General features: G+C 35.5%; 1 protein-coding gene across 1 annotated transcript in view; it reads left to right on the forward strand.

The window, feature by feature from the left end:
• The first annotated feature begins 11,904 nt into the window (after positions 1–11,904).
• Positions 11,905–24,164, forward strand: part of LOC762640 (prickle planar cell polarity protein 3-B-like) — a 55,363-nt gene continuing 43,103 nt past the window's right edge. Inside the window, exons 1-2 of the mRNA XM_030995817.1 lie at positions 11,905–12,693; positions 18,760–18,845. Coding sequence (XP_030851677.1) covers positions 12,625–12,693; positions 18,760–18,845 — 155 coding nt within the window. The 5' untranslated portion in view covers positions 11,905–12,624. The remainder of the gene's footprint in view (positions 12,694–18,759; positions 18,846–24,164) is intronic.

A 24,164-nucleotide genomic window follows, 5' to 3' on the forward strand; every position in this document is an offset into this window, starting at 1 on the left:
CATTTTATTGCCTTTCTCGCCCACACATCTTAACAATAATGAGAACCCACATCCACGTTGGTGTGGAGCAAGCAAGTGTACATGCATTCATTTCACAGTGATTTTCTAGATACCATTAAATTTAGCATGAAATCAAAGTGATTTGCCAAATATCTAGTTGATGAATAGCAAGATAAATAGTTGTCATAAATTATTACTTTTCAAATTGAGTATCAAGTAACTGAGAAGAGAAAAAAACTGTGATTACTTGGTCGCAGTTGATTTAGTTGATATCAATTTTTACTGTAGCACCAATATTACAAATAATTAATTTTTTTCATTTTTAGTTATGGTTCCCTATTCACTTTTCATCTTCAGACACATACTTTTCTGTTATATTTAATTTCACAATTCGTTAATCTTTATTGCATTGCAAGGATAATGAAAAGCCTTTCTTAGCCCCTTAGTATTATTTTATCCCTGTATTTAAAACTGTAAACTAACCAAAACAGAACAAAACAGAAAAAAAGATATTGTCAGTGTAAATCTGGAGATTTCAAAGGACTGCCAATCTTGCATACATTCCTTTTAGACCATGTCATAATTATGACAGAAAACATTTATCTACAATGTATAGCATGCTCTTTCTTGGTTTATATTATTCAAGATTAAATAAATGTCTTTTTCAAAAAATTATTCTGACACAGTGATGGAGTATTATGATGTACGCTTACTTGGACAATCACTGAGGATAAAAACATTAGAAGCTATGAGAACTGAAGCAATATAATTTCAATTCATAATTCCCATTCTTATTTATGCTGTAAAACCTTGATCTTCTGTTGAAACATGAGAGCTCTCTGCCAAATCTAAAGGCATTAATATTCTGAGAGTGACTCTTGAATATCTTGAGAGGTATTGAAATAATGCATTAATAATGAAATGTTCAAACACTGCACACAACTTGTTCACATTTGCCCAAAACCTATTGAAATAGATTGAATTCAATCAAATTTGTTAAAGCTATTTGAAATTGAGACATATAGTTTAAGTTGGTCATGTACACCTTTCCAATATTTCATATTTTGTTCAATGTTTAAAATGTTGTATTCTGAGTCCATGTTTATTGTAAACAAAATTGCAAACAACAAAGTTTGCACCCTGAGACCTGCTCTTTATTCTTCTAGTAATACCCACAAAAAGAGCTGTTTATGTATGTTGCATAAACATTAAAATGGAATTAAGATGGAATTTACCTCCTACAACACAGGAAGTGTCAGGATACTTTCAAAATGTCTCAAAGCAAAACCAAAGATATTTTTCAAATTGGGCAACATCTTGCTAAATGTCAAAAGGGTGCTGACGCATTCTGAAATTCCATGAACCTACCACTCTTAACTGGCTTACATTGAGTCAAGGAGCAAGGCATTGTATATATCATAAGGTGTTTGAGCATGTGCCGGCCCCCTCATATTTAATCTGTTTTGCTTGATAAATGCTTTCTCTTGCCTAGTTGATGAGCATTCATCTTTTCACTAGTGTGTAAAGGGTGACAAGAAAATCTAAGCTTTTTACACACAGTTTGAACAGGTATCACCATCATGAATAGGTAATAAATGATTTGTGTTTTGTCTAAATTGATATAATTATGAAAATACAGTCTTTGTAGAGTGCATAATAAATATTCAGTTTCTCTAGGTACTGTGGAATATAATGCGTAATTACATGCTACTAAATTAAACATTCTACAAAGTAAGGATATGTAAGTAAATTTAAGATAAATGAATTATATAATACATATTACATATTAAGTCAAATACAAATAACATCTTTACAAAGCTAAGGTAATTATAATTATTGTTTAGTTAATGAGATGGAAAATAAATTGTATATGATTCCATGAAGTATCTGGGCATCAGTGTTGCCAAGTTTGGACTTTTACAACAACTTGTTAGTAACCCAAAACAGGTCTAGCTCCTCAGATGAAAATAGCCAGAAGTTAAGAGGAAAGTAGGATAATATAATTTTGTTAAAATGAGAAAGAACAGAATGCATGCTACGAAGATTGGATTTGAATAAGGAGGAAAAAAATACTATTGACGTCACTGTTACACATGGAAGCCTTTGATGTAGTTGAATCTGACACAAATGTACAACTGACTAAATGAATTTTGAAATGTGTAATGTTATAACCTATCCAGATAACACTATCTGTACGAGTGTAACATCATGAGATGATAAAAGGGAGATATAAGATGACATAATGCACCTGTCTGGGTACCTATAGTAGAGGAGATAGAAGCATGCTTGAGCAATAAACACACTCATTGCAGACTCTGGGTGCATTCAAGCCACACTTTTTCACCCAAGAAACACGTTTTTCAAAGACGTTTAGTTTAAAACACGGTTGCGTTCACGCGATTTTCAAGCGATTTTTCGTCGGTCGTAAAAATAAATGTGTTTAAAAACGCAAACATGAACGATTGCGTGCAGTAACCATGTTTTTTAACGGCATTTTGATTTGTGATTCATGTTTGTGATTCTAGCTTCAAAAAATTGCTTGAACGCACCCTCTATCGGGCAGGTGGTCAACGTCTTATCTCTCGTTTTCAATCCTTGCAGTATTTATAGATTAAAGTGCAAACTTGTAGCACCATTCCGAGTGGTTTTTCATATGCTCAGTCAATGCATGGTGTATGTGCTGTCATGAATGCATAGTGTATGTAGTCACGGATGCATCTCCAATGCATGCCTTTCCTATTCTGTATGAGTATGGGTATCTCTTCTTGAGCAGTCTTTAACTAATGAGTGTATTGAATTGCGATGGTCATAGAATTTGCATTTAAATCAATATTTGAATACCATAAATCTCTGTGTATAAGGCGCACTTTTTTGCCGCCGAAAAAAATTGAAAGTCGGGGGTGCGCCTTATACACAGGTACAGAATTTTTTTTTTTTTTTTTTTAATTTTTTTTAATTTTTTTTTTTTTTTTAGTTTCGATTTATGGCGCTATGCCTGGCAATGTCTCCCAGCTCAGTAATCAAGTGTGTTGACTCACCACTCAGAAACTACAACAACACTCAAATTTGTCTGTCGTCTTGGTTTGAAAGTAATCTTTCTAATAGATTTCAATATGTAGTTTATAATACTTCCTCAAATATATTTTTCTATAACAAATGGTGTACCACAAGGTGCACCATTGGTACCATATGTACTCTTTTGTTTTTAATTTACATTAATGATCTTACACATTCTTCTAAAAACTACATTGTTACTATTATTTGTGACAAGTTCACAAGCACAATTTAGCGCTTCAACTGCACCTCGATGTAAAATGAAGGTCCTTCCCCGCGTGGGTTTTCGGCAACAAAACAACAACAACCAAAAAACAAAAAAAACAATTTTTTTTTTTTTTTTTTCTTCCCCAAAATAGGGGTGCGCCTTATACACAGGTGCGCCTTATACACGGAGATTTACGGTAAGAATGCAGTACTGATGAGATATACTGTCAAGTTCACGTAATGACTTTTTGGGGGGCATTGTAATGTTCATCATGATTAGTTTTATGTTCATTTTAATGAGATGTTTAAACTTTCTTTTAATTTTTTACCAAAAGATTGCATATCATTGATATTTCATAAAAAAGACAAGATATTTTTGATACACATGTAGTCTTCAAATTTGAAAACCATCCTAAAAGTATATTTAGAGATTCATTTTCAAATCTTCATGATCAAATCAATGCATGTACTACAGCTTTGAGATTTTAATACATGGATATTTTATTGTGATGATACTATCTGAAATACAAAACAACTTCCATTTTGTTATATTTATCTAGCTCTTTCATTCATTTTCATCCAATAGTGTATACAGAAGAAGAAAGTCCCTTTATTGAGTCAGATAATGTCACCTTTGTAGTTGAATTTATTGTTGACCATTGTTAGCTGTTTATAGACACCATTTCTGTGCATGTTCAGATATCCCACCACATTGCATGGTTCAATTCATGCTTTATGTCAATCATTAAAAAACAATGGGTGGTATTCCGGTAGCGTGTACTAAGTAACCGCGTACTTTTATGGAGTGCCTGTTGCAAACTAATTTACCCTGTACAGATTATTTTAATCCTTCAATGAAAAGTGTCCAAAAAATTAATTTTGCAATGAAATGGGAAGAAAAAGATAATATGAGTACGAACTGACTTTCAACAAAGTCTTTGGTAGATTACCTTTGTCATGAATATTGAAGGAGGAAGATGAAACCTAGCATTCCATAGAAGTGTGAACTAAAATTCTTATTTAGTCTGGACTTAGTCCCGGCTTAACTTATAAGAATACCACCCAATGACAGTAATACAATGTCAGAAATACAGTGTTTGTACACAAATGTGATTAAAGAAAAATGAAGATACTAAATATTTTGCTAAGAACTTGTAGGGCATACAGGCATAGTTCCCAAAGTATACACAATACATACAGTCAAATATATTGCACAATAAGATCAAAACGAAAGAAGCAAAACAAACAAGATCTACACTCAATGAAGTTAATCTGTCATCCAGTACACATGTAATGTGTACTGGATACTCATTTCACTAAGATTGGCTGTGTCATATCTCATCCTGTGTAGATAGCAAAAAATAAATGATCAAAATGGAAAATATTGAAATTAGATATTTGATTTTGAAAAAAATATGGATATGGTTAGAGTATTTTATAACATATTTTAATTTCGATATTCAATTTTGATCAGTTATAAAGTAGATTGAATTCTTGATGCTATTCATACATATTGGTAGACCATGCACATACCTGTAGGTGAAATATAAGCTTTTTAGATAAAGGGCCAAAAGTTTGAAAACAACCAGTGACCAAGTGACCATTTTGTTTTCTTTTTCTCTAAAACGGTTGCCCCTTATTTCTGATAATCCCAGATCGGCCATTAGTAAAGAAAGCGTGTAACCAATTGCACTATCATGACACAGCAAGACAAATTTGTTAGGTTTTCTTGTCTGTAAAGTATGAGGGCAGCATACAATATATTTGCACTGCCAACATAAGCAGGATATGATAAATAATTAGAGGGATTTCAGTAGAGTGTTTTGAAACTGTTACAATTCTTTTTCCCTCCTGCCCTCTTACACCTTGAATTAGTAACACATTATAAATCATAATATTGCGAGAGGAGTATCATTTCCACTCTACTGTGAAGTGTAACTAATGTCATGGCAACAGAAGCATTCCTCTATCCAAAGAGGTAATTAATAATTTAGAGAACCGATAATGGCATGAGTGAATAAACTCCATTAATGAGAGATAACACTGACATGAAGAAGCTTGATAATTTAGTGCATTTTTGATAGGTTGAAGGCGATGCTCTTTGTAACTGCTTGGTAACGTGAGTCTTGATTCTGTGAACCTGTCTCATAAGAACTGTCCCAATGATGTTATCCATCAACCAGAAGATACCTTGTGATGAACAGGTGGTGGTGTTAAGAGGGCAGGGCTCACAACATGACAAGTTTTTTAATGTGTTGTTTACCCCCCCCCCCCCCAACAAACAAGAAACAAGGAATAAACTATCAGGAGAAGTGATGCTTTGCTATATTTACGTTAGATTCAGAAAAAAGAGATGAGCCAAACTTGTCCCTTTGAAATTCATTTGTGAAACTTGATCAAAAGCTTTGTGGCATAAAAATGGAAATTCAAAAACAGTAATAGAACTCTAGGAGTAATACTGCTAATCCCCTCCATCAATTCTGTTCTAGCTGTCTGGTGGTTTTCAATAATGTATTAATGAAGAAACAATGAATCCCCGAAGGAATGGTATGGTTTGGGGAGGGAGTTTTTTCTCTTCACATATTTATTAAGCAGAAATGATTTTGCTTGGAGGTTTCAAATAGTTAAGAGATAAGAGAGATAAACGTTCACATTGAAAAAAAAAATGTTTGACAGTATACCTTGAAGTAAGTAACATATATCCAATATTCTGTGCTCTAATAAAAATACCTGTAGAGTATATTCACATTGCAATACTGCAAGAGAGAGATAGACAGACAGAGATGGGACAGGGAGAGACAGAGAGAGACAGAGAGAGAGAGATAGAGAGAGAGAGAGAGAGAGAGAGAGATATGCAGACAGAGATAGGCAGACACAGAGAGAGTGCAGAGTGAGAGAAAGGGGGTGGGGTGAGAGAAAGGGGTGGGGAGAAAGAAAGGGCTGGGGAGAGAGGGAGAGGGGGATCGAGAGAGAGAGAGAGAAAGAGAGAGACAGAGAGGGAGAGAGTAGAGTGAACTTGGTATGTTGACAGCAGCATGAAGATGGTAGTAGTCCGGAGAGAATCTGAGATTGATTTTTCTTTGATGGTGAGAGAGGCATTGATTAGTGATAAGTAGGTTGGATGAGGGTATGCTAGGTGAATTGAAGGGTTGAGATCTTCATTCTATGATCTATGTAGTTCTTTGCACTTTATTATACATGCATGTTGAGTATGGGTATTAAGCAAGATTGTGGATCAATCTCGTCATTCGTCAATGGTTAGACTAGGCTTATTTGAAAACCGTTATTCTATGATGCACAATATTCAGCTGTTGCCTTTTTATTAGGTATTGATATCTTATCAAGAATATCTTACCAGACAATATATGAAGGAAAACAAATCATTGTTATGCCAAACACCAACAGTTTGTCTTGTATTCTTGAAAAATTGATATATTTCAAAAGATTTATCATTTCTTACTTTTCAGTTTGGGTGAGAAAGAATAATATTCCCCCAAATATATTTTTTTCAAAGGGGGGAAAAAGAAAAAAAATCATGTTTGTCTTCATTCTGGAATGACTAAAGTATAATAATCATATCCCTCTCCTTTTGTGCTATCTTTATTGTAAAACTATTCTGATACACATGTTAAAAAAGGCAGGGTCTTACATTCAATATTATAATGATTTACCGGTAATCATTTTTTTGAAGTGACTAGACAATATAACATTCTTAAAAAAAGATGGATGTGATATATCAATTGTTTTGCTTCATGTAGAAATGCTATGAAAATGGATTTGTATAAACGATTCTCATGAAAAGTTTACCAGACTCTTCAGATCATGACAGAAGTTTATAAGACCAAGTATTTTTATTTTTTATTTATTTATTTATTTCATATATTTATTTTGGTTTAAAAAGACATATAAATATACATGATTCTTTGCCAACTAGTCATGCTAGCACTATAACCTTAAATTGGCAAGAAATGTGCAGCCAATCAACTTGACGGTCCATACAGCTATGAAAATACTAAAATAAATAAGTTATGCCAAATATGATCTCTTTCCTTTTGATGTGTCCCCAAAATGTATGCCAGTGTTCCACTGGCGTTCTAAGAAGAATGATACATACTGCCCTCTATCATCCTTCAAATATTGTTTTGAACTTATGGACAGGGACTCAATACTGTACTTGTACGTCATAATGATACATATTGCACATTCATGCACAAGATCTTGGACATGTAGGTATCTTCACTTTATTTCACTGCAGAAATTCTGAGATTTCTATTGGAGATTCCTGAATTTATCATGGTTGTCTTATTTGAAATATGAAAAATTAATCAAGTTTAATCCTACTGGTCAGTTAGATATATTACAAAAACAACTATAGACATTGTCTGTTTTATTTGATGTAACGCGGGAGGTTTTTTTTTAATCCTGATTGAAAATTTATGAGTGAAAGAAGAGCATGTATGAATTAGTAATTTTAAAGTAGGGGCGTACAGACAGGGCTCTGAGATGTCTTTTAATGCAAAATTATTTATTAAATATCTCTTCATTTCTCTCTCTCCCCCCCCCCCTCTCTCTCTCTCTCTCTCTCTCTCATGATTATATCTCTGTTCCATTATATCTCTGAGCATACCTTATGCAACTTATCCAAGTAGTTCTCCAATTTGAAAGATTAAATTGAGATATTGTGACTTTACGAGGATCAAGAATCTTCCAATCTCCTGATGATCATACCAGCAATGGGCCGAGTTCACCCATGCGTTACCTGTCAGACCGGAGGACATCGGCGTCTTCATTCTACCAGTCACGTACACCCTTGATGCGGTCCCATTGCATGCAAACACCATTCTCCCTTGATACCCTCAATTCCATTGCTTTCTGAGATTATATACCCTCTGGGTACTTGCTGTATCGTCATTCCAATGATTCATCATTACTTTGCCGCGGCACTACGCCACCGCCGCCCGCTGCATCGGCCCACACAATAACAGAACACCGCCATCGCTTAAAGTCCTCAGGAATTCTAAAGAGTAAATGTCTTGAAAATGTAGGACATCTATTTGTTGGAATCTGTGCCAGAGTGCTAATTTTAGCTCACTGAAGTGATTGGGGATTGATAATGAGAGTGAGGAAGAGAAAGGGGAAAGACTTTCTTTGTGTCAATGTACTTTTTATAACAAAAATACTTCTCAGAAAATCTTGCTAAAGAGATTACAGAAGATGCTTTGCCGACTGTTTCATAGGAAAGTTTAAGATTCGATGTGTTCAGGTTATTACACGTTCAGTCAGATCAAACTAGCAGATTTTTTATTTAGAAATGTAAGTTTACAATGGATACTTTCACTCCTACATTTATATCAATAATACTTAATACATACATCTTAAAAATAGAGAGATGATTATACTTATGGAAAAGGCCATTGTTTTATTACTATTACTCTATCTAAATGAAAAAGAACATTTTTAGTCATTAAACCGTAGAGAAATCAGTTTGATACATGTATAACCTTTCCTATTCATATATAGGTTAAATACAGAGAGAAAAGGTTAAAGATCTTTTAACTGCACTTCAACAAATCTCTACCCATAATGCCTTAGGGTGTTGCATGAATGATAGACAGGAGGACATGAAGAGACCAAAGTGAACTGCAATCATATTCACACCAAATCTCAATTTATAGTGTAGGACATTCTGTGCAGGAGCTCCTATTGACTGCACTAACCTACTCTAGATTACATGCCAGAGGGGATATGGAGAGAGGGAGAGAGGGAGAGAGAGAGAGAGAGAGAGAGGGAGAAAAAAAGAAAGACAGAGAGAGAAAGAGGGGGGCTGGAGAAGTTTAGGCAGGGTTCGGGAGGGGGCTGCAAGGGGAAAGAATGGGGAAGGGTAGAGACGAAGATGAATTAAAAGAAAAACAATGAGATTTCTTGTTAGACAAGCTTTTGCTAGTTCACATAGCAAAGAACAATAATAACAACAACAAAATATATATATTACTTTTTTTGTATTACATTTGTAGCAATCATGAATTAATGGGATTAGAATAATAGAAGATTTATTAAACTTTGAAAAAGTGTCTTAAGTCATTGGACAACCAAATGAGTGTTGTAAGTTTTAGTCTCTTAAAAATATACTAAATGACCATAAAAATTGATGTTTATTGGTAAATTCAGGGCACTTTAATATGGTTGTGGTTATAAGAGCGTATTTTATTTCCATTTATTAGGTCAGTCTCATGCAAACAATTCTTAAACATTCATTCTAAAATGCAACCTATTTTTGTTTTGAATTAAAAAAAAACTATTTAAAAAAAATGTTTATCTGTATATAGATAATAGGATAAATATTCAATAACAAAATATGAGGTAATTTGAGTAATAAGAGTGATAAGTTTTCTTGTTCCTTTGATTAGCAAGGGATCATACTGAAGCGGAATAATTGTCCATAATGCACTTTCAATTTCATAGTCAAGTAGACCATTGACGAGCATGAAATCGACTTGAAAATTATCTTCCAAAAGAGTGAGAGAGCTAAATCTTGCTTGAAGGCAAGCATGGATGGGAAGACAGTGACTGGGAATTAATCATCACATCTTCCATTCTCTATAAGTATGCCAAGGATCAGCATTGTCACTGACCTACTCCCATTCTCTTTTCTCATACATTCTCTCTTGAAAAGATCATAGTAGAAAGCTTGTTTCTCATAAATGCTTATCAAGAACTTTGTAAAAGGAAAGTAGTAAAATCCTGGAAGGGGATTGTCTTGTTTCTCAGTGAATTAGTTACAAAGTTATTATCCTATAGGATCACCTTGTGATCAATTTCTAATAGTAATAAAATCATAACTTCAGTACTCTATACCTATTCCTAACCATAACCCTAAAACCTAAAATCCTTTCTCAACTTGATGAATTGAAGCCTGGAACACACTATACTGACTGAAGAAACTGTTGCACCATCACATCAAGATTTTAAAATAATTATTGAAAAATTGCTGAAAAATCAGAAATACATTTAGAATAATTGTTTTTTTAACATCCTTATCTTTCATTGCTTTGTTTCTTGGTTGTTTATTATACTCTGTTGAGTTCATTGAAAGATTATTTTGTAGTATTCATTCAGTAAAAATTTGCAGAATTTGTTGAGAATTTTGGAAACAAAAGCAAAAGCATAAGCAAAAGCAAAAGCAAAAGCAAAAACAAAAGCAAAAACAAAAGCAAAAGCAAAATTAAATGCTAAAGCATATGAAAAAAACTAGGGCAAAAAAATCAATTAAGCAAAAATATAACAAAAGCAAAAAATGCAACATCAAAACAAAAGCAAAAAACAAACAAGCAAACATACAAACAAACACATTATTGTCACCCGCTTAGAGACAGTGTGAGATAATTGTGAAAGGATGAGGATGAAATAGGTAGAGTAGAAGTAATGGACGGATCGGTTGTCTCATATCTGATTTATATAATTGAAAAGAAGATGATGACTATTAGGAGACTGGTCCTTGACATTTGCTCATGTCCTAGCTTCTGACTTCTTGAGATCAGATAGGGGTAAATCAAGCGTGCCTCACAAATCATCCAAATGACACTTTTAAGCCTAGTGGAGGTTCTACCATATGCCTAAGCCACTGAAAGTGACATGGAATTTTTGCTTATCGTAAAAGGGGGAACTACCTTCATTTAAATTGAATTACTTGTGATTCTAATCACCGATGAAATCACTGATCCTAATTTGACAAACAAAGATAATATTTAACATGAAGAATGTGATATATATGTGCAATACAGATATCAAAAGTCTTTATTAAGTCTTCAGAAATAAATAGAACACAACGTGGTATGTTCTTATTTCTTTATTTTTGGACAAAGAGACTCCTCTCATATCATTTGTGCTTCCAATGCCTATATGCTTTTGATTTATTTTATGACCCCTTTTTTATGGCTGCAAATGACTCACTCCATTATTTTAGATGTTTATTTTACATAGCATGTATGAAATAAAAGTCTTTTATTTTGATATTTTAGAATTAGATTTAAGTGAACAGGTTGATTATATTTCACAATTTAGCATTATAAACTAATTCTTAAGCTTGATATATAATTTTATTTTTCATAAATCTGATTTTGAAGCTATTCTTGATAAACATTTCTGACACATCGTTTATTACTGAGTTCCTGAGAAGATTTCTTTTTTACTTTAAAGAGAGAAGAGAGAGTTGGATAGAAAAAGACAGCAGAAAACACAAGGAGACATGGGAGGATAGAGAGAGAGAGAAAGATAGAGAGAGGAGGATGGGGGGGGGGTGCAATGGGGGCTTGGAAGAAAAGAAAGAAAGCAAGAATTTGTGTCAGTCTGCATGAGTTCATTTAAGTTGCTCTCAAAATAAGTTTTCTCCCACCGGGTTCACTGGGCAGAGCACAGTGTGGCTGCCAAGTCACTGCCAAGTCCAAACCAAGACAGAGGGGTCGTTATGGTGATTGGTTGGTATGCCTCCGGGAAGGTGAAAGAAACTTCTCTCTCTCTCTCTCTCTCTCCCTCTCTCTACCAGAAGTTCCAGGGTTATAGAGAAAGTGTACTTGGGTTCCAAACTTTCATTCTGTGAGTGATGGAGCAATGTTATGAAGGTGATGCCTGGATACCTCCTGTCAGCTGATCTGTAATGCCCTCTCTCTCTCCTCATTGGGGAGAGTTGTAAACAAGTTCTCAACTTTGTGATATCTTATCCAAGGTGTACCTCTAACCATGTCAAGGGTGGAATATCATTTGAGTGTTTCTTGTCTAGGAACTTTAGCATCATAACAGAATTTATCAACACAGATGCCTACTTGCCTTCGAACTACTATGTTGTTCATTGTGATCTGGAATTTCTACATTAAGAGTTTTATAAGAAGATGAGCTTCCCTTCATTTTGAATGTTAATTTCCTTGTAGCACTGCATAATCTTGCAGAATGTGGATAAATTGAACTTGGATCTTGAACAGGAAATTCTGAAAAGACGTGATGGAGTTTATATGTGTGGCGTTTACTAGTTTCATCAACTTCTGTTTGAACGTCTTTTGAAGTGATTTATGCTGTATTTGCCTACTTGGCAATACAGATCTTTTCCTTGCGATTGTCAGGCCTTGGTGTTCTAAAGTTACCAGGATATTAACCTGAAGATACAAGGATAGACTATGAATTACTTTTCACCCTTCAACACAGAATTTGCTGCTTGGCATGTATCAGAACTTGAGAAGTTTGGATAGTTGCGCAAGTCACTATGAGCAAAACTTACATGATATGAAGCTGCTCGTACCATCATCAAAACTTTTGGATGTTAGATACGAAGAACTAGCTTCAAAACTTCTTAATTAGCATTGTGCCATCAAGATGTTTCGCAAGTTAAGACGAGTGTTCAGCGTGCGGAGTGTTCTCTCTCATAATATTAAGAAGAGGCAGGTAAACACCATTCTGTATTTTTTCGCATTCCTTTGAAATCATTACTCAAGATAAAGTATTAGGTATTAGCAACATATAGTGACATAACAATATGCTTCTGGAATCCAAACTACATAACTGTTGCAAATCATGATTTTAAGACACAAAGGTAGAACCACATTGTTAGGATGTGGAGCTGGTAAATGCATATCCCTTCTCTATGATGCTTAAAGATAGCAAAATGTAAGTTGAAATATGTTTAAAAAGAACTTTTGATTAACAAACATCTTTAATTATAATGCATATTACATCTTTTCAAGCCACTTCATTTTGCTAAGCTACCTAAGGCCAAAAACCATTTTAAGCCTTATAGGTCCTGGAAAATGACATTGTGGCATGTTTTATATTCTGTGATCTATTACATTTCCAAGGAAAAGAAAAAGATTCATGATTTTGTTTAATTAAAAAAAAAAAAATGTTATTGTATTTCATTTCCAGGAATAAAAAAATACAAGAAAATATTGATACTATTTAACAAGCCAGGGTTTTCTTCAGTTTAATCTTCTCTCAGTTTTAGAAAACAAATATCATCAAATGATACATTCTGGCTGTTTGGGGCCAGAAGAGCATTAAAGCTAAACTTTAGTACTGGTAATGCGATTGCATTGTGAAAGAAAAGGTGTGAAAGGATCAGAAACAGTTGATCATGTAGCATGTAAGTATTGGTGTGCACTGCAAGGTTCTGGAGTCATCAAAATCATAATAAATTTGACCGAGTCTTGGTAAAGTAACAATCACTCACATAGAAAGCTATATATGGGACAACACACATCGTGTCGGGGATGGTACTACCTTAGTTTCCTTTTCTTTCTATGCTCATTACTCAGCCAGTATACATTTTCTTCCAAAATTGTTTGGCACATGTCATTTATTTGTAATCTTGAACATTCAGTGTAAGTTTCGTTTGATTCTGTGAGAATTATTTTTATTTTTTTTACCAGTACTGGAGTTTATCTTTAACACTGCGTAAAATGAAACGAGTCAGTGCCCTTCTGGCTCCAAACAGACGCTTTTATCTTCATGTTTTCCAATGTTCGGAGCGAAGTCTGGAGCGCCTGCTATCACACTTGATCTGACTTCATGATAGCCATGAAACCCAAGTCCTTGTCCTCATATGTCTGCAGCCGTGGTAATTGTGTGATTAGCTTGGAGTCAGTAGGGAGCATATTTTTATCACTTGGATTGCGAGAAGGATGTCACCATATACATCCTCTCTGCACCTGTCTCACACATTTTTGAGCAACATGAAATCAGGCAATTATGTTTCCCTGCCATGTCCGCCAGGAGGTCATAAGTTCATTGCTTTAGTTAGCATCCACCAACAGTGATATAAATTCCGGGAATTCAAAGAGAGTAGGCCGGTAGAAATGTTTCTAGTACAAGGTCAATTGGCTGTCCTCCTTTTTGAGAGATATTGAAATCCTACTTTTTATTGCACTCATCAGAAAATATGTTGATTAAAAAGGAAAAAAATGCACAAAGTAGTCTAGCTTTAACCAGATTTCAGTGTAGGCCTACTTGATGAGACCTACCGAATGCTACACTCACATAAAGTAAGTGTACGAAATGTTTTTGAATTAGAATTTAAAGAGATATGAAACACTTTGTGACAGCCTCTCCCCCCCCCCCTGAATGGGTGCTTTTCATTTGTCAAATGTTTCAGTGATGTTTCTTATGCTTTCAGTATTGATAGTTTTGTTGAAAGATGAATGGTTTCATAACAACTGTTAAATGGTCCCCCCCCCCCTACACTCAGTCAGAGGATGAAGCTAGCACCATCCTGTTACACAAGTCTCAAATCTCAATGTCACTTTGAATGTCAGGTCATGGGTCATAAGGGTAGCTCTCAGGGGCTGCTCGAAAATAATGAAGATGTTTACTCTATGTCAAACAAATTCTTGATGTGTTTATATTTGAAAGCATTCTACCCCAAGGTCACCCCAATGTCACTGATCATATGTAACACAACACCAAAAATAACTGTACGGCCTCAAAGGGTGAAGATCTTTACTAATGATTCCAAAGACTGTGAACCAAAAAGGTGATAGTCATTTCCCTGCTATTCCATTTTCAACTTGGACTCACCATTTTCTATTTTTTTCCTTTTACTCTCCATCTCTCTTTCTGTTTCTCTTTCTCTACATCCCTATCTCCTCCTCCTTCTCCTCCTCCTCCTCCTCCTCCTCTTCCTCCTCCTCCTCCTCCTCCTCCTCCTCCTCCTCCTCCTCCTCCTCCTTCTCCTCCTCCTCCTCTTCCTCCTCCTCCTCCTCCTCCTCCTCCTCCTCCTCCTCCTCCTCCTCCTTCTCCTCCTTCTCCTCCTCCTCCTCCTCCTCCTCCTCCTCCTCCTCCTCCTCCTCCTCCTCCTCTCCTCCTCCTCCTCCTCCTTCTCCTCCTCCTCCTCCTCCTCCTCCTCCTCCTCCTCCTCCTCCTCCTCCCTTTCCATCTTCCCTTCCCCATCGGTGCTCTCTGTCTCTCCCTCATTCCCTGTAAATGATTCTAATATACCAGTAAGCGTATCCCTTAGCAACACATGCATGTATGATGAATGATGGTAGTAAATAAGCTTGATGCCACCCCTTAGGGTCTACATGCAAGTTTATTCCAGAATGTCAGCTCCTACAAAACTCATTACTGTCTGTCAGAGCATTACCCTACATCATGATCTTCAGCGCCGGAAGGATGTTATAGTTGATGCCACTATATGACATAATGTCCTTCTGTTTGTATCCAGTGGTATCAAAGGCTTCCTATCTTCTTTCAAGATTAAATGTAATTCATTATGAGCTTGCTTCAGATTTTCCTATGCTTTTGAATTGGCTGTTACATAGAGAGTAAATTGTTTCAAGCTTGTCCAATCATGGTCCAATCATTTTTTTTTAGGGGGGGGGGGAGGGGGGAGCATTCATCGATAAGTTTTATGACAATTTGTCTCAACATCATTTTATAGCTTTGACTAAAGTGGAAATATCAAGTCATAATCTTTCGAAAACAGATTATCTTCAAGCAAATGATTGTCAGATGAGACTTTGGACAATTTATAACCAAAATGAAACAGTAAACCTTTGATGTTCTGTTCATATCTTTCATCAACCAAGTAGATATAGTTGTCATCAGGTTATTGTATCCATTACAGAATCCTGAGGTTACTTGCGATGAAACTATGAGTGGTATGTATGGTCATTGCCAATTGTGTGATATACAATTCCACTTGAGCTGTGTTCATACGGCAGCGTCGTAGTTTGCCAAACCTCAAAGTTAAAACCTCATCCTCTAACAACGAGGAGGGTTCACACGGTACTGCAACAACAACAAAATCAAAGTTGCCACAACCTCAAAGTTAATTGCTTCTGCATGGCACATATTTTCCAGTGAGGACCCTCACTGCTCAGAGTTATCACATTAATCGTAATATCGCTCATGGTTTATAACTTCAAGTGAACTCAAATTTCATAACTATGGGTCCGTCTTCATGGTTCCAAACATGAGCTATTTTTGTACGGCAACATCAAAACCTCAAAGTTATAAACCTCATCCTCTAACAACAAGGAGGGTTCACACGGGACTGCAACAACAAAAAATCAAAGTTGCCACAACCTGGAGGTTAGTTGTGTCTACACGGCAAATATTTTTGAGTGAGGACCCCCACTGCTCATAGTTATCACAGAGGATCACCGTCGGTCCTCTGGTTGCTTACTAACTTTCTTAGCAGTCAACTAAAATAACCACCACTACCACCATTAACCTTAATACCACTTGGGGGCTATAACTTCAAGTGAACTCGCAGTTTCATAACTACGGGTCCATCTTCATGGTTCCAAACTACGAGATAACTAAGAAGTTTGAAACCTTGGCTTGAACTTAATATCAATTGGCTGTCATGTGAACCTAACTATAGTTTCTATTTCTGGTTGCCTGGTATACATCTGATCCATGACCTATTTCTTGCCATCTCTGTGGCTGATTTCTTCTAAGATATGTTACAGCATACTGAACTCTAGACTGGTGTCATAACTATCTTGTTCAAGGTTATATTTTGTCTAAGGCGGAGTGTGGGGTTGCTAATATCATGGACCCTACCAAAAGTAGTAGTATAGGCCATAGGGTTTATGATAATATTATTGTAAAGGAATTTGTTATTTTGCAGAGAGTTTTGCATACAAACTCATCTATCACAGTTTATCTGCAAAGCAAAATAGAAGAATGGTGAAGAGCAATGAGATTGATAATATCATGCATGCATAGAATGAAACTCGATAAATGGCTGGTTATCAAGGTTACAGCCAAAAGGGCGTAAACTCATATTCTTGAACACAGAGAATAATGCCCTTCTGGCTCTGAACAGGCAATGAGCCTTGTATTCTAGGTTTCCTTACTTTTGCTAAATCTAAGGAGTACATTTGAGGGTATTTTCAAGACCAGAGAATCCTTATGTATCTCTTAATTAAATAACTTCACAGTTTTTGAGTTTATTTCAAAAAGAGGGAATCATTTGTCTTGAACTTTAGTAGTTGGTGTTGAGCCCTGTCAAACGTTGGCAAAATCATAATGAGATTCTGTCCAATCATTTTCTAGTAATTCGAAAGTGATATCCCGTTCCTTGCTCTGGTAGGTTCATCTTAAAGTGACTCTGTAACATTGCCTCAGATTCTGAAACAAAATCCTGGATTTAGCTCATGCTGCAATCGTAATTATAAACCTTAGGTCAGTCAGGAATTCCATGACTTTTACATGCCGATTATCAAGATATTTATGATTGGAAATCGAAATTTCAAAAAACATTTCCCCAACGGTTTTTATAACACTACAGTCTATTGGGGAAAATGAGTATGGTGAAACTGGTCACTCAAAGATTTTTACTTTTTTGAAGCACTTCATGATAATTTTGAAGCGCATTTCTTTTAGGGCTTCAATATTACACCATATCACAGACACTGATAACACGTACGGCCATGCATCTCAGATTTAACATCGTCAAATGATGCCTTTAAGTTGAATTAATCCAATCATTTCAGGACATAAATCATTGTCTTCACTCCATACCAATCAGAACACATCAATCAAGGATCAGGTTTATTAGAGTCTGAAAGCCAGAAGGGTACAAGAAACAAATCCTTTACAAAGCCGTTGCTAAATTGAGCCATTCTTTTAGGAATGTATCGCTTCCTGAACATAATCCATTTCTTTTCATCTTCTCATTGAAGGGTTGTATACTGTATGATTAAATCACATCATAGAACTTTTGTGAATTGTTAATGATGGTTTTTTTTCATGATGGAAAACTTACTAGAACAGCAAAATTGTGATTTAAAAAAAAATGCAAATCTCAACAACCTTGTGAAATTTGTGACCATTCATGGAGGTGAAAGTCTGGGTTTTTTTTACAGTAGTAGAACCTTGATACATGCTTAGTTCATGCACCCAACTTTTCATTGGTCAGTATATTTTTAAAAGGGGGCATCCTTTATCAGGCTAGAAACACTTTCTTGAAACCAGCCAATTAGTGAACTATCCTTTTACTCATTTCATTTAAATTTTGTTGGTATTGTGTCATATTGATAGTGTGTTAACATCAGCAGTAGATATTAACGCCATTAATAATGGCCCTTTGTCAGACATTTGCAATCATAAATAAATCATGTATAGTGGTGCTTTGCCAAAATATATGATATCCAGACAATAAATAATGCATGTATTCAGTTATTGATAAGGTTGTTCTTGGGTGAACGGAAGGAGGAGTACTGGAGGGAGACCATATCCAATGTTATTGTCTCACTATTGTATTCTTAACACTCTTGATATACAGGAATGTGCCAATGAAAGAAAACAATACAAAAAATAGTGCAGCTTATTTTGTGTAGTAAAAAAGTTGCCCATTAATACAATTGAACTTGTATGTCACCATGGCTTCCATCATCCAGGGTATTCATTGCATTTGAGTTTTTTAGTTGTTGTATTCTAATAAACTATGTGACGTATTGTCAAATACTAACTATCTATGTTTTCTCATATCCTATTTATTTATTTCAGAATTCCGCCTTTGAAGAGGTGGATAAAGGGCAGCCCTGTTTGAGCTGTGGAGATAAGTGCCTAGGATTTGTGCCACATAAATGGAGGTGAGATTTCTATAATAACCAATAAATTCATGTAATAACAGAAGAAAGACATTCTTTTATAGATACGATTGAACCTCACCAAAGTTTATTTTTTCAGCAATACAAGGTAATGGATAATCACGAAAAGTTCCCAAGTTTATTTTCTTCACTTTTAAACTTAACAATGTGTCTAGAATTTCTTCTTTGAGATGCAATACATTTAGAAATTGCCATGATTCCTGTAAGGAATTTTAGAGAACAAGATAAGTTTAATCCTCCATATTAATTGTCATTTTTACAGCAGAGTGATGGCATTTAAAGTCAGTCCTCTGAAGAAACTTAAACTTGGCCTTTTTAATTTTCAAAAATAGTAACTGCACATTCTTGATTCAAAATATACAATCAGCTAGCAATACATCAAATATCAACAAAGTGATTGATATTATAATCAAAAGACCTTTCATCAACTATTCTTCAGATCAAAGCTATTGGCCAAAATTCACAAAGGAGATTTAGATTTGGCCCATGGTTTAAACCTTCATTTACATAACCCATAGTTTAAAATAAGCGGAAAATAAGCACGACACAAGTCAGAGGTCCAATATTAGACGCGCACAAGGCAAGGTACGCTTATTTTGCGCTAATTTTCAAATCATGGGTTATGTAAATGAAGGTTTAAACCATAGGTTAAATCTAAACCTCCTTTGTGAATTTGGGCCAAAATGTTTTGCATGCACGTAACACAAATCATTCACATATCTGTAAGGAACTTTATAGTCTATAGATGAATGATTACCAATAGACTATAGTAGAGGAGAAAGCATTCTGGTCCCTTTAGGAGTGCATTCCAGTCACAGTGGGGTTCCTATAGAGGGGCACCAGGTGAGAGAGATGCATGGGGTCAAAGGTTACTGGATACCTTTGTTATTGGACTATTTATCTGTATATTCATGATGGTTATGAATATTATTTGTCTAGGACACTAGTCATAATTGTGGTACTGTTGGTGCTTGTTCTGGGAAACATTGATTAATCACACAAAAGAATAGAGGATGATTGACGATAAAAGAAGATCAGAATTTAAGAAATAACATTGATTTTTATCTTATTTTGATCCATTTATTCTACAACTTACATTTAAAACTGTTAGTTATAATAACTATTGAAATTGATCATGAATTAGATCTTTGTTAGCATTTTATTCTTTGTCCAACTTCAATCGATGTTTGAACTTTGAACCGAAGCTCACACACATTGTATCTGTGAAATTCCTTTGCAATTGTAATTTTTAGAAAATGCTGTGAAATTTTCTGGATTTTCTTAAGGTACATTCAGTTTATGTCACCCTCAAATAATATTGAGTAGAGCTATTTAATTTGGAATTTCTGCTCAAAATGATTGTTATTGGTCTTTAGCTGACAGCTGTGTGTGGGGGTGAGGTATAGGTCAAAGGAGTGATTATCTATGTGACATTAAATGATCAATTTGGCAAATTAAAAAATCAGCAAATAGTGCCCTCTGCTGAGAAAGCTAGATTTAGAGAGCTTATCCATTACAATCCGCTGTGGATTGATTGTCTTGTATTCATGCAGTAAGTCAGATTGAAGTATTAAGGTGAAGGGCATCTCACAAACTTATAATCCTGTACAATTGGTCCAAAGGTACATCTTATAAATCCATTTCATTCAACATCACTTACCATGGTTAATCTTTTGCTTATGGCACAAGTACAGGGTATATCAACAAATTGTCTGTTTAGAGCCAGAAGGGCACTAACTCGTACACTTAAACACAGTGTTATTGCCCTTCAAGCCCCAAAGAGATGGAATATTTGAAAAACTTTCCTCGTTGAGCATGCTGACATGAGAAGCATAGAAAAGAAGATTTGAAATAGGCAAGGGAATACACAAGCATACTCCAATTCAATGTTTTCATCTAACTGTGTCTCATCCACTTCTTTTTTCCCTCTCTCTCTCTCTCTCTCTCCCTCCCTCCCTCCCTCCCTCCCTCCCTCCCTCCCTCCCTCCCTCCCTCTCTCTCACACACTCTCTCCACCATCCTTTTTGGTTTTTGTAATATCTTACTATCTATCAGAAATTCTCTGTTGGTCTCCTTCAACCGGTCTCTTATTTGTTTTGGTTTTTATTCAATTTTCTTCCGCAATTTCCCTTAATTTCAGTGTTTTCTTGACCACCCACTCTGTTCATTTAACATACTTACCTCCTAAATTGACTGATATTAGACTGTAGCCTAGTCACCTTCTCCTCGCTTTGGATGAAAACTGTTCACAAATTTAAATCCTTCATTCTGTTGGAAGCATTGATGATAATCATTTAGCGGTCAGTCCTTGCCAAAATCAAACTTTAATAGAATTTTGATGGTGGGTGTGAATGTGTGTAGGTTTGATACCACTGTTCGCAATAGACTTGTTTCTGATATTCTAATAATTTTGCCATTCACACTTCCAGTCCATTTCAGAATCTCAGCAGTCTCTATCACTGGCAGATCAAAAATCCTCTGTTTTAGGGGGAGGGGCAGTTGCACATGCCTCAAAAAGTGTTGAGAAGGCTAAAGAAAGATCCAACCCTCTAAACATTGTTACTGAAGGGGAGGGGGGGGGGCAGTTTCATCAAAAAATCATGACAAACAACAACAAATTAAAACAAAAGAAAAATTATTACCTCTTTCAGAAGTAGTATAGCATGTGGTGTGTGAATAAGACATAAGATAAATCATTTTTTAAATGCATTTTGTTCATCAAGTTCAAACAACTTTTGTGTACTATTTGGAGCTTAAACATATTTTATGCTGAAAGAAAATCACTATATATATATATATAAATAATCTTATGACTTAATTGATCTGACTAAGTCAGAGTAGCAGTGATCTGCATCCTCTTTTCAGAGTCCTTTCTAGTTGTTTTCTTTCCTTCATATCTCAAAGAAAATGGAGTGGAGTCACAAAGTTTCTGTTCTCCAATCAAAACTGATGTCTGTTTCAGCAACATGATGTGACAGCCCCATTTTGGCAGGTCGTGCCGCCGCAAATATTTACCCAATTATGGGATAAACGATGGGATTTTATTGAATTCTCAAAATGCTCTCCAGACCCTGCAATATCAAAATGTGAGATTTGGGGGGAAGTAATGAGAATTTGATGAGAGTCGTGAAATCAATAGAGTCTTGAAATTTACTTGTTGCAGAATTGACTGGAGTCAGTGGGTAGCGAGCTTCGGTGAAGTCAGTGTTTTACTTGTTGATATCAGAACAGCTTTGTGATTTCTTAAGATTTATGTGGAAGGTTATTTATCAAATGGTTAATAGCAGAAACCCATGAAATTGGGATATGATTAGTGATTATTGATGTACAGAGTGAATGGGCAAAAAGCAGTATCAAAAAAAAAATTCTGCACAGTGAAGCTCACCATTTTCATTCTTCTGATTAAGTATGAAAAATAATAATAATACAGAATACCCTCTTTCACAGTAACATGAGTGCTCATACGCCGACATGGGCACCATTTTAGATTACGAGTAAATATGGAGAGTTGCTTTTATTTTATGCAGCATGCAAAGCGCATGTGTCGATATGATGTGAGCGCACAGCGCAGGCAGTGATGCAACAATACATGCGCATCTGAAAACATTGATTACGCAACGTACTCACAAATTAAAATGGCGGTCTTAACCCTGAAGGGGTGTATTATGAAATATGCATCACTCCTGATGTTGACTTATTACTTAAACTATTTTTAGAAATGGGAGGGCTGGAGCACAAGATAAAGGAAGAAAAGCAAAAATATCTTTCCTGTCAAACATAATATCACATCTGTAGTATATCATTTGTTCAATCTTTTAAGCTCTCATTAGCAGAATTTAAAGGACAATATTGATACAATGAAACATTTAGTGAGAGAAATTCCGATGGGATTTATTTTGACATAAAAACGGAGCCCCCCCCCCCCCCCTCTCCCTCTTTCTGCCCCTGAGCACTGTAAGAATTATATTAACCATCCTACCATATTTATCTGCTATCCCATAACTCTGGATGGAAGAGAAGAGAAATATACTTCAATTTGACATTTGAACCAATTTACCCAGGATTTCACCCATTACTTTCAAGGCTCTACATAAACAAGTACCTATGTACATCATCTCAATCTCATTTCAAATGAAACACCAACTCCATCCTGTTGCTATGACAACCCTTAAACTGATTTTGATGACCTATTGTCTTTATCAGTAATGATTTACATTTATGACTATTATATTTCAATTGCTTCATGAATTAAGAGAACCTCCAATATCTTTTATAGTATTTGTGTGTCAATATTTATTGTCAATACCATAGAAATGACGAAGGTCAGAGCTGGTATGTATATGTCATACCAAGAACCTCTTTGCATCATCTGTTGATGGAGCTGTTTGGGGGAACATGATATAAGTTGATGGTGACAATATCACCAACTTTAATATCCTATAAGAGAAAGATAAAGAGGCAGATAAGGAGAGAGAGAGAGGGGGGGAGTGAGAGATATCGAAAGAGAGAGGGGAGTGAGAGATAGAGAAAGAGAGAGAGGTAGAGAGAGAGAGAGAGGGAGAGTTAGAGAGGGGGCGAGAGAGAGAGAGAGAGAGAGAGAGAGATATGAAGAGTGAGAGATATAAGGGGAGAGAGAGAGAGGGGGGGGGGGGTTGATGGGAGAGATAAAGAAGGAACATCAAAGAAGCAGAAAGTATGAAATACAGATAGAGAGATAAAAAGAGAGAAACAGATTAAGATGTAGGAAAGAAAAGAATGGATGACATTTTCTGGGGATCTTCATTTTTCTGTAATTGAAAATTAAGTATGAGTATGGAAGTGTTCTCACTTATATAGTGGAAGGTTGTGAACTAAAGCCAACATAATCATCTCACATCTACTTTAGATATTGATAGGATAGATTTTCTTAATATGTGCAAGTTTATCACCTTCTTTACGAATATGCTTCCTGTATAGGCCTTAGATGAACTTTATCAAGTGAAACTCAAGTGAGATTCCCATGGATTATCTTCGTCCATCTTTATGAGTGGCATAATTGCAATCAAGATTATCAACTAGCTTGTAAGATATCTGTTTCCAGTCTGACCCTATATGCTTAATACCTACTTTACTCTGTAAAGGATATACTAAAAAAACGTAAAAGCTCAGTCAATTAGTGAAAGATCAGAGATCAAACCAGTGGATATTTATTGTTAAAAGTCTGTATGTGAGTTTGGAAAATGGAGTTGCAAGGTGAGCTTACTAAAAATAGAAGATGCAGAGTTCAAAAAAAAAAAAAACTTATCAAAATCATTTAGACAT

This window comes from Strongylocentrotus purpuratus, unplaced genomic scaffold (assembly GCF_000002235.5).
Source record: "Strongylocentrotus purpuratus isolate Spur 01 unplaced genomic scaffold, Spur_5.0 spur5_contig_854, whole genome shotgun sequence".
Taxonomy (NCBI): domain Eukaryota; kingdom Metazoa; phylum Echinodermata; class Echinoidea; order Camarodonta; family Strongylocentrotidae; genus Strongylocentrotus; species Strongylocentrotus purpuratus.